This window comes from Pecten maximus, chromosome 9 (genome assembly GCF_902652985.1).
Source record: "Pecten maximus chromosome 9, xPecMax1.1, whole genome shotgun sequence".
Classification (NCBI taxonomy): Eukaryota; Metazoa; Mollusca; class Bivalvia; order Pectinida; family Pectinidae; genus Pecten; species Pecten maximus.
The window spans coordinates 7,291,540-7,304,555 of NC_047023.1; the positions used below are offsets into that span (position 1 = coordinate 7,291,540).

General features: G+C 34.2%; 1 protein-coding gene across 1 annotated transcript; it reads right to left on the reverse strand.

Moving 5' to 3' along the window:
- Nucleotides 1-255: 255 nt before the first annotated feature.
- Nucleotides 256-9,316, reverse strand: LOC117334308 (alpha-endosulfine-like). Its single transcript, XM_033893836.1, has 3 exons — nt 9,072-9,316; nt 6,565-6,678; nt 256-5,026 (listed from the first exon to the last, which is right to left on the reverse strand). The coding sequence occupies exons 1-3, from the start codon at nt 9,213-9,215 to the stop codon at nt 4,823-4,825; spliced, it is 462 nt and encodes a 153-aa protein (XP_033749727.1). The 5' UTR covers nt 9,216-9,316; the 3' UTR covers nt 256-4,822.
- Nucleotides 9,317-13,016: the final 3,700 nt, after the last annotated feature.

The window sequence follows — 13,016 nt, forward strand, 5'->3', positions numbered from 1 at the left end:
ATCAGCCCTTTGGGCCTTCAGGAATTTGAGAAGATTCTTGATTCTTGACCCTTGACCTTGAAAATAGGCCAAGGTCATATATGAGGAAACTTTAATGTACTCTTTCTCATGTACCTCAGGGTCAAATATCAATTATCTCAGTTGCTTTTAGTTTCCTAGAAGAAGTTAAAAGTTGATGGACAGAAAGACGGACAACCACTCATGCACCATACTTTGTGCCATGTCAGCTAAATAAAAAAAGAAGTCCGAAAACCATTAAGGATGACAAGATGTATTTATTAACACATCTACAATAACAAAATAACTATATCCAACAAAAATACATGTACTGTACATATATCCTCTCAGATTCCTTACAAACAAGTAAAGTGTCCTCACAAACCATTCAATCCATCCACTGAGTACATAGTGTGACCAGCTATGGCATGCATTGCACACATATATATGTTCAGTATCAACATATTACTAAATTCTACATGTGGCAATTAAGTGTGCTATTGTACAAAATAATTAGGTAACTACATATATCTCTTGCACTTTCTAATTTCATGTCTTGAACATATTTATTTCTTCAAAGGAAAAAAGAAATATGTCAATACAGCAAGTTATTAAGCAATTTGTAAATTATTTGGAAAACTAAACACAGTATGTTTCGTTAGCAAAAAGAGAAAAGATATACATATGTATAGTCAATTTTCAGCCTCTTTATAGTTCATTTATGAGTTATTTTAAGTTTTCAAACAGGTTTTGCTGATAGCTATTCTTACATGGTAGGAAATCAAAATCATTTTGATTTAAAATGACCTTATATAAAGATGTGCACAAAATGAACTTCATCATGGCTATGGCAGTTACAGTATTAAGTTTTTAAAAAAAACGTAGACTTGGACTTTTAGCTTGTCCTTAACATACAGGGAAAATAACTACTGACTGCTCAAACTATCAATGAGAAGTAATTCTACACTGAATCAAGGAAACATAAAAATCAAGAGAAAAGGCTAAATAATCTACTTTGAATAAATGCCTGTCATCAGATACTTCCCTGTCCTAATCTCTATACATCTACACAGATCTGGCACATACAACTTATTCCCAGAACATGTTTGACAAACTCAACTCAATAATGACAGATGTACAAATGTTTTCCTCTAAAATAGCACTACAATGACATTTTCATTATGATAGCATATATATTGTGTGGGGCTTCAAGATATTTGACCCCTGTGACCTTGAAATTGGGCCAGTCCATTCATTTGATTTAACTTCATCCCAGAATGCAGTTGCTTCTGGCCCAATATCTTGAAAATCTTTCCATATTTATTCAAGTTAGCATGATCACAAAGTGCAACAGAAAAACGTAAAGGCCAAGAGGGCCTGCAATGCTCACCTGGTTATTTCAGTAATCAAGGAAAAATACTATTGTTTGCTATGTTACAATTATTTATCTTCTATACACTTGTATTTGAGTTGCCTCTCCAAATAATGGTTCAAACCAAAAACATATTTTGCTATATTTCCCTATCCGGCCCCAAGTTTCAAAGAGACCAGTAAAATATTGTATATCTCCGGACAAACAAAAGTTTACAATAGACAGACGGACAGACAATACCATACCATAATACTCTTTCAAATTTACAAAATTAAGAACAAAGGATTTTAAAGAATTTGCTATATTTCTCATTGCAAGTCCCATTCCTCAGGTCCCTGCAGTGACCAACAACTTATACAAAACAGGTTCCACTTTACCCATGGATGCTTATTTGGCTCCACCCCTCCATTGCAAGCCCTATCAAAGGATAAACAATAAAAAATAACATGTAGGGGATGGGGGGTCCCTTCATCCAAGGATGATTCACACAGAATATAGACCAAGTCATTTCATTCCCAAAAAGATTTTAAAGAATTTTCATTTTCCATTTTTCCCCTTTTGGATCCCACCTTTCACGCCCTTGAGCACATGCAGCCACAGTTTATACAAAATTAGCTTGCCCTTACCAAAGGATACTTCAGACCAAATTAAGATGAAATCCTTTCTTTCTTACTGAAAAAGGATTTGAAATAATTTGGTATATTTCTCCTTTTGGACCCTTCCCATCAGGCTTCTAGAGGTTACACAGTATATACAAAATTGGATCGAATGTTTCAGATCAAACTTGGCAAATATTTCAACCAATCAGAGGCCAATATTTATACAGTATCTCTTATTCACCTATATATCAAATTTAATTAAATAGCACTAAATCAATAAGAGGCCACTATTTGCTTCAGCATGGTTGCCATGGCAACAAAGCCTATACAGTGATGTGCGACATCCTCAAATATCCCTGTATACCAAATTTGATCAGAATCATCCAATAATTACATTTTGACCAATCAAAGCCACTATGTGCTTAACAAAACCCATGCAGTGATGTTCAGCATCCCCTAATTCCTCTGTATAACAAATTTAGACGAAATCAGCCAATATCTAAATATTGACCAATCAGAAGCCAGGATTGCATTATAATGGTAATATTTTTAAGAAACACCAAACATATGTCAAATTACAGGTTTTTTAGTTACGCCATTTCTTCTATTTCCCCAATTGGGCCCAAATCCTCCATTTATGAAAAAGTTGTTTCACTTCCCAAAAGGATGCTTCCGACTAAATTCGGTCAAAATCAATCCAGTCCTTTAGGAAAAGTAGCAATTTAAAGGAAAGTTGACGGACAACAGACAGACAGTTGGATAGACGTTTTGCCATGGCATCTGCTCGTCTGGTCCTGGGGTGTTTACATAAAATTCTACACAATTTAAGATAATGTAGATTATTAGAATCTCCTGATTATCGAACTCACAAAAAACAGGTAGCAACTATGGACATGTACACGTCATTTCATTTCTACCAACCAAGTAGTGCTGCATGATATTTTACATTCATCATTTAAAAGCTCTTGGTAACATTGACAATTACACAATATTTAAACCTTAAGTCAATGTAGACTAATTTTATTATCATAAAGTCAAAAATAAACTTGCAGAGAAAGGATAATAAACTTCACAGTGGCATGTAAATGGCACAACTACATGATACTGTACTATATACTTCACACCAACCAAAAAATGCTGTTATGTATGAAATGTACACTCGTACAACAATAACATTTTTTTTCAATAAGCTTCATTTGAAACAAACGTTGGGAGGTATAGCAATAATAAATATTTTGTAGTGTAAACATAGTTTGGGAATGCTATACTGTATGTATAATGAAAAGATGATGTATTTTCAATGAAAAACTATCTGCGTACTTAGGTAAAACTTCTCCATACTATTGTCGGCGATGATAATTCTTTTTCAATGATAATGATAACATTTTTATTACAGTAAAACCAGAAATAATCAAATTATTCTCTTTATTTCCCACCATTAGTGTGGGAATAATTCCATCAGGGTGCTGTGATTTTTGCTAGTCATTTATTCAACTCACATGCTTTAAATAAATATGTTTATATATTTTTTTAATCTGGAGTTTTGCATGTATTAATACAATTAAAGTGAATCTGATTGATTCCTGATTCCAGATCCTACAATGTACTTGTATCATAGACAAATAATGAAGGTGTTGATTTCAATATTAATCATGCAGCAAATTAAACTGTATACAACATAAACAGTCCAACATCTTTTATCATAACTTGTTTTTCACATTTACTTTGATTACAATATTTAACTTGCAATACACCTGAATCTCTTTGGGGCCAACAAACTTTTACTCCAACAAATGTGCAATTATTGCAATATCTACAATTATAGTATGTGTGGGCATTATTACTGGAACACGCATGCATGGTCTTATTACTAGGTATGGGATTATTGTGAAATAATTACGAAAGAATGAATTTATTGATAACAGAAAACTGTCCTCCGTTGTTTTTATAGGTTGGTATGTACCAGTTCTGAACCAAGATAAAACAAACCGACATTCCAATCAATCGTTTCATTTCAAAATGTACATTTTGATATGCTGTGATGTGTAATTCAACACTCATTTAAAAATGCATGAAAAGGGGGAAATCAAAAATGATCAACCTCAAATAAATCAGTTAGTGTCTGACATGCAGAAAATTACAATGAAAGTTATGAAACCATAAAATATTTATATCCCTATCAGATTCTAGTGGAAAAAAAATGACTGCAAAAACAGAGCTGTTTGCAGTGTTAAAGTAAACAAATAGTCAAGCATTGATCACAGAATTTAGTGTCATAATTGACTGCCAACCACTTTTCACATATTCTGTGTCAAAATTGACTAAATCAGCCGATTGAACTGCTCAAGGAACCTGTGTGTGTGAAATTGACCACAACCATCCAAACACTGACCATAGGTCAGGTACAGGTCAACAATATTAATGACAATGACAGCCGATCGATGAAGTGACATTACTGTGTGAAAATTATCATGGCAGTCAATCATTGCTGATAATACTGTGTCAAACTTGACTAAATTTATACAATGTTAAAATATACTGTAAGTCATCATTGAACAGACTCTTTGTCAATATATCAACTGCAAAGTTCTGCAATCATCCATAACAGACCCTGTATCAAAGGCGACTACAGTAAATTTAAATCTCTTGTGAAGAACCATGACTCTCACTACCGTGGAAGTGGCTTACAGTTGATACAGTACATTGATAAGTCAACGTCACGCAAGCGACACTAACCTATATGTTAACAATGACTTATAAACAGGTCTGCAACACTCCCACAGCACAGGTTCCACACAGTGAATTGCCTTGTGTTTCAATATCTTATTACTGAGGATTGTTTTAGAGCACATGATCATATCAGTGGGCCAGCCAGCTGTCCAGATGCCAGTTTACTTGTGGCTAATGAGGCTTTGCGAGGAGGCAGATTTTCTGGAGTCGGGATAGCATCACCAATGGATTCTTGTAAAATCATCTTTTTTTCTTTTGGTGCAAGAGGAATCTTTGGGTTGTTCACTTTTGCCTGTGCCATCATATAGTCTCCAGAATCAAAATATTTCTGTTGAAAAAAAAATAAGCAAAAGCATAGTTAGCTAGATATAAAGTTAAAAGTTCTAGAGAAGTTTTTCATTGTAAAATATAGACAATGTGGTATGTTTTGGCCCTGCCCCTCAGACCCCTATTCCAGGAAAAACCAACCTTCAAGAAATTTTGAAAAGATTTTGCAAAAAACGTTTTAATATTAAATATAGTTAGTGTTTGGATTTCCTCTGGTGCCACTGCCAATTCTGATAGTATTTTCAATGCTTCCAATATGTGTGTCTAAAAATCTGTCCGGTTTATTCAATTTTTTTCAAGTATTATACAAACCAAAACAACTTGAGGTAATACTTTTGTAACCACCTCAAGTCAAGTCAACTAAGCGTTTGAAAATCGGGGCATAAATACACTTAAGTGTCAGAATGATTTTGACGAACATGTATAGCCAAAACATGAAATCAAAGACCAGGTGAAAAAATCTTGAAAAAATGTTTGCTATCAATAGGAAATTTTTGCTTCAAAATTAGGAAAAAATAATGCAATTCGTAACTGGGAATTTGAGTTGAATATCATCCCCAAATATATAGGCAGAAAAAACACTAGCTTAAGCTTCCAGCCAAATATGAGTGATAGCCGAAGCATGTGCAGTTCTAGAGAAGAAGTCGCTTTTTAGCAAATATAGCAAAATTGCCACTTTTTGACCTGAACCCCAAAGCTACCTGAGGGGGTCAGTTCCATCATTCGTACAATTTTGAATCTCCACCACCCAGTGATGCTTCTTGTCAAATTAGGTTAAATTCCGATCGGTGGTTAAAAAGTCTTGAAGAAATGTTGAGGAAGGGCCATTGACAAGGATGACAAATGAATGCCACGGTCACGGTATGTATATGGCATAAGCTAGTAATAGGAATTGGTTTCACTTTCAGGATCGATAATCAGAAATACGAAATTGATCGATGATCAAATTAATCAGTTTTCTTTTAGCACAGAACTGCACTTTTGTAGAAAATATAAGTACATCTCGGAAGTACATTTATTACATGTCTTAGCCTTTGATATCAATATTTTTAATACTGAACACAAAGCACCAACTGTTGTTAATATATCTAAATCACTTGTAAATGACCAATGAATATATAGGTAAAATATAAGAACAACTATTTCTTGGTTCAGTATAACATTACAAAAAATACATAAACCTAAAGATTTTCAAACACTTTCAGAAATAATAGCTTGTGAGATAGAGAAGACCTCGTGAGAGAAAGTTTTAAATATCACGAGTCTCCAACCAAGGACTTGAGTAATGGCAACCCTACTTAACCATGGAAGATTTCTGCAAAATGTCGACGTCATTGAAATCGGGTCAGGGGTACGTTTCTGAGAAGTCGAAAATGTACACTGTTAATGAAGATGCACAACATACGAGAGACAACACGGGACAATAGACAAAGAGGATTAATCAAAGTCTCAAATGACATAACTAGCTATACAAAACCAAGGAATAAAGAATAATTACAAAAGGTGTCTATCTTAAACTTAGGAGAAATGATGAATTACCCTTTGTTGCATCCTCTTGGCCAGCAGGGCCGATCCTCCTGCTTTTGAATTGAAATTAGGATATTTGCTCTTCAGCTTTTTCTCTTCCTTCTTTTCTTCCTGTATCATTTCTTCCTGTTCACAAAAACACATATAAACTGTCATTATTCATAAACTTCACATCTTGAGAACTAGCAATAACAATACCATTGAATGTTCCAGGGACACCCTTGGGATGCACTTAAGGTTGTGATATCTCACAATCGCCAAATGTAATTTTGTAGAATATTTCTATGTCTTTTTTATTACTCATACATATTATTAGCTCTATAGTACATAAAAATTGTCACACTTGTCATTAATACGTCCCATTCCAAAGATTTTGAAAAAGAAGTAATTAAGGCATGGCCATGGTCACTATATTAAACACCTCTAACCAATCATGAAATTAAAGATTCTGAAGTAACTTTAAATAATGAACTGCTAATTATTAAACTACATCACACATGTATACAAGATTATGCTGGTTATGTCTACATATATACACATGGCCTGTATTTTGCATAAAGTTTTAATTTATAAAATATGATTCAATTTGACACCTGGATATATTCTCAGGAAATAGTTTTTATTCAAACTATGGTGAATTGGCCTTTTGTTGAATTCTAAATATTGTTGGCCGTTAATCAGTAGAATTTCAAAATTCTGACTGTAAAACCCCAATGGGTTAAGAAGGAATAGGGTTTTTAAAGCCCCTCTAGATCTGTCCCTATGGGTCGGACCAGCCTCATTTATATACAATGCAACAGACCCATAGGACTGTAAAGGTCATCAGACTCTAAAGACCCTAATTATACTATTGTAGTATACATACTCTGTAGCAAATATAGTGGCACTGTTGGCCATATGCATGGCGGCCCTCTTGTTTTTCGGACCGTCCCGAAAAATAACAACACTTGGTCAGGACTATCTCAAGATCATTGTAGCCAAGTTTGAGTTAATTAATGCCACTGAGAAGAAGTTTTTACCAGACTGAAAAATAACAACACTTTGCTGACTCCCCTTCCTTAACATCCTCACCAATATCCAGCTGAATGGCACCAGTGGAAGTTAAGAAGTTTAAAATGTGTTATTCAAGATGGCTGCCATGGTGGCCATCTTGGATTTCTGAGACCCGAAAAATAATAACACTTAGTCAAGATCTAGAGCATCTCAGAATCCCCGGATCATTCAAGGCAAGTTTCAGCTCAATCCTTCCAGTGCAAGTTGAGAAGAGGTTTGAAATGTGAAAAATTTACAAATGGCGGACAGCGGACAGCGACGGACAAAGCTTAATATAGAATATCCTGACACTTTGAGTCAGGTGACCTAAAAAACAACCTCAATTAGGTTTTTGTTCAAGTGTGTGTGTTGATAAGTAAACTACATCAGTCTTTTTTCTTTAAAAATGTTCAATATCTTTACTGTGGTAAAAATAATTAGATTTATTCAGACTCAAATGCCGGAATACCATTCTTCATCCATTCACTATATATACGTTAGGTCATATATAAAGATCAAGATGACTTTTGCATTTTAATGAATCCGATAAATATTTAACAATCAAGCGTCCAAGAGTTTACAAGACGCCGCACCACGACATGCACATAAGCTTATGCCTCTCATTTAGTCTACAGTGTCTATGTAAAGCTTTGACGGATGCGCAAACTTGCCGCACTCGACAGTACTGGTCATGGATAGTGTTTTGTTTAAAATAAGTATCAAAGTAACTAAAAGCAGATAAATTGAAAATCTAGTTTTAAAATGTTCACCAATCAATATTATCCATCTCCCAGATCAAAGGGACATGTCTAGGCTTCTGATAAATAGCCAGAAATACCATATAAAAAGTCATTTCTGACTATTTTTTTATCACATATAATAGAACATGTCCCTCTGCCGAGACCAAGAAAAGTGTTCATCACACTTAGAATTTTTGCTGTGGTAAAGAAATATGTGCGTTAATCTATTACAAATGCATTTCTTAATTATAATGTAAAATCATAAAGCAGGTTGCAAACATCCTTGCATTTACAAGGATGCGCTGTAACTCAGATGTGTTCTCTAATTACAGAGGAGAAAATCCTCTGAACTCCGACAGGTAATTTAAGTGATTAAGCGCTTTAGACAATAACCTGACAAAATTACAAATCAATAAACCATACATTATAATCCAATGGGCAATCACATTAAAAGCATTTACAGGTAAGTGAATATATTGTAATTATATATAAGTTATCGTTTGAATATCTCAGTATGTAAATGGGAAAATGTCATTTTGTCAGGTTGTTGTTTCAAAGCACTTTATTACCTGTACACCAACGTGATCCGAGTTCAGAGGATTTTTTTCCTCTGTAAATTGAGAGGACACGTTCGAGTTCTAATCCAAGGATATCCCAAACCTGTAAATTGAAGGGCTGTCACTAAACATTTAAACAACAACCCATTGATACACGTTAAACGTGTTTACAAATTATGATTTTTCGCACCCTTGTTGACATCTTCTTTGGGGGTGCTGGATGAACAAACTCCCCCTTTAGAGTAGGTGATTCCCTCTGTTCTTCCTGGCTGTCGTTGTCAGGTCCACCTTGGTCGCCTGATATTTGTTCGGTTGACAAATCTTCCGAAGACATGCTTGGTTTAGCAATATACACCCAGCAACAAAATTGAGCGCCACTTGCTCTCTGTACCAAAAATATGGCGACTGGGTGACGTCATGAAAAGTTATCCAATCATCGTCGTTGCCATTATTCACTTCAAGATGTCGGCGCCCATACCTATCTAAACGGATCGAAATGGATTGGAATATACCTTGAATGGTCATTAACCTCCAGAGAACCGACCCATTAGATCATTCTTTGAACATTGAATGTGGTCATCTGAAAATAACGTGTTCATTTTACCTGAAAGTATCGTAAAATCGTTTTGAAAATAAACATCGCATTGGGCGTGAATAAAAGAAAGAACCAGAAGACGGAAATCCGGATGTAAAATAATTTACAGCTTGTTTTTCATAATGATTGATTTCTAATGCGTTATAAATGTACCGAAGCCCACAGTACTTGTGGACATGATTATGATGTTTTTAATTTAAATGTTACATTATAGACAAGTAAATTATTGTATTACAATCGCATGCTTAATTTGTAAAAACAAAATGTATATATCGTACCTTGGCCTTATAAATACAATTAGGTTTAAAAATTTACAATCCCATATTTTAAGATTACCATGAATATATTAAGATTATAATATAGATAGTGTATAGAAAACTAGGAGAAATTATACTCTGTCATCCACAATTAATTGGTTCTGTGTCATTTTTTCAGACAGAAAAAAATCCATATTCAAATCATTTGTGTTTTTAAGCTATATATTATATACCGGTATATATACATGAGACAGGGATCGACACTAATTAATATAACAACAGCCAAAATCTGGTCGGGCTGCAAGAATGTCCAGACCAGCAGCTATGTGGGCTGCTAACATTTTCAGCCAAATATATAATGTCCAGCTAAAATGTTTTTCGTTTACTACAATAATTATATTTTCAAAACTGTTTTTGTAAACCCTGTTGGTGTAAGATGTAATATTTTATGCGTATAATGCACTAGACAGCAGAAAACTATACATCTATAATTCCATTTTTTCCTCTGAGTTTGGGTTAGGGCCTAGCTGTAGGGACATGAAAAAATTGGACGACCATAACGTTCTATTTCAGGTGATCTCAATGTTTCATGTAGATAATGGCCGGGGCTAGGTTTTCTGCATGGCATGCTATCAGAGAATGTGTCAAGGTCAAGACTTCGCTATGGGGTAAAAAATGGGTCAAAAATAAAAGTATCCAGTTGACTGATATGGTATGTGTAATAATTTGGTCATCGGATGAAAGATGACACTTTGAAAAACACAAAGTTTTCCCGGCTAAAATTTAAGAAAATGTTTTAGTTCCTTTATCTATACACCTACAGATTTGATATTTGACACAACAATAGCATGTAAGAGTGACTACAAAAATTATCACCTGAAACACAATACAACATAGAATTAAAATTTAACTCATTCCATAATAACAATTATACAAAACGAGAATTTTTTTTTAATATGTGTGTGTATATTTCGGCACAAATTGCATGAAACTTGTAGAAAAAATATTCTGATACTTTCTCAATTAAGAAAAGTAAAATAAGCACCTATATCATCTATTGTTAAACGTACATGTAGTGAATGAGCGAATAGTGAAAATTGGAGATAATATCTCATTTACATATTTAAATTGCTCATTTAAATATGATTTAAAATTTGGGCATAGTAACATTTAGTTTTTTTTTCTGGGGTCTGACCTAGCCCACCATCCTCCCTTTGGTGCCATTCCTATAAAGAACTACTTACAACCGGAAACCAGGGTGAAGTCTGATTTACATATTTGTGACTGTTAATCTTGAAATGAATTATAAAACATTAACCAAAAGAACAGGTTCAGAGATATATATGCGCATAGAGTACAAAATTCACTATTGGAATTTTCCTGACTACATAACAGTTGGTAAGATGCAGAAATGAATCAATACTTTTAAGGAATTCGTTTGCTTTCAAACGTTAGGTGAACGCTACTATGCGTATGCTTAGGAATGTTATTGAATATAATAAAACACAGCTTTCTGAACGCAGATAGGCACAGAAATCATATTTTCAATTGTACAGATTTTGATATTATATATGTACCCTTTGTCTGATCTTCAATGAAATTAGTACATTAATGTATTTTTAAAGCATTAGGTTTGCACACCAACGCTGTCACGAATGTTTTGCCTTATATATGAAGGCTGCTAAATAGTGGGATTAACGTCTCCAAACGAGACCAAGTGTGGTTTTCCTGGCTTGCCTGGGTTGTCACATGAACGCAGTTCCCTTGTAGTAAGCTTCTGAACTCTGACTCCTATCTGAGAGAGTGTCCTAGGCTCGGCTATAACCGGAACAAGGACATTAATCCTCGTCAATCAACCGCTATCTGAGTGCAATGCTAATCGTTATAATTCCAACTTTTAAATTAACTCTAGAACACATGTCGTGCTATGTTATGACCACCGGTACAGTTGAAAGATTCATTTATATTAAATTTAATTCGGCTTTACTGGAACCTTTATAACTACAACTGTATTTTTATATATAAATGTATTTTACCTACACATACCGTCATGAAAACATCACCCATTGTCGCAATGATCATCCCAAAACGTCGTGTTACGGTAACGAGACTTAAATACAAGGTTGATCTCATGTTTTTGGTCTTGATTTCTTTATTTTACAGCCCTTCCCACAGGAAAGGTATTGCTTTGCCCAATGGACTATGGTTATGTACGTATGGTTATTGGACACATATTCGAACATTATGTAAACGTGTTCCAAACGTGCAAAATAAGGTAAAAGTCAGCACAAATTATCATTCTAAATGCTGCCACAAGGCTCGTCGTTTCAAGAAAACTGAGGACAACGTAACTATTCGGACATCGTTAAATGACGGACTTAAATTGTCCAAACACTTAACTGTTTATCATAATACGGTACTCATTCACCCCTCATTTCATTTCTCTGCATACATATACAAAATAACTTGGCTACGCGCATAGTATTATCACCAAAATGATTCAAACTGATATCATTTTGTTATCTGCGCTGAAACACATTAGTTCGTTCATTTATTTCACCAGCAGTTTTATGTTATAAACACCAGCATTTAAACTATGCCGTTTATCTTTTTAAACATATTTCCTGTTTCACCTCAGTAGTCCTACGGCATTCTCTATCTGGTAGTCCTGAGTGTATATCATATATACAGTATATGGGGCAAAGAAGTAATTCAAACAGTGTAAACAATAAGGCTTGTTAAATTTTCGAGGCAATCCGCCCCTTTATCAAAACACAAAAAATTACAAATACAATCACATAATATATATAAGAATATATAATCATTACAAGTAATTCGTATCCTCCATACATTTATGTGAGGATCCAGTGTTATCTGGATTATACTGTTCATATTACTTCTTTGACCCATATATACAGTATATATATACTGTATATTCATTATTAAATTAAGGCGTACCATTTCCATAAGAATAGTTATAGATCATCAAATGAAATCCTTACTTCTTCACAATATACAATATCTAATATAAGTCCTCTGTTAAAAGATTTTCCAATTTCTGCGTTGACCACAATTTCTGGTAAGGTTTTCCAGTTTGAAATGATCCTTTTGTTAAATGCATGTCAATTAGTTGGTCTGTCGATATGAGGTATTTTTTTGTTTTTTTTTATCAGTAAATTATAATGTCCAACTAGTAGATAAGTGTTCTATTGGTTCTATTTTGCATACGAGACGCGGGCATCAGTATAGCTAGCTCTTTGAAATATGACTTGTTCCGTGGTAA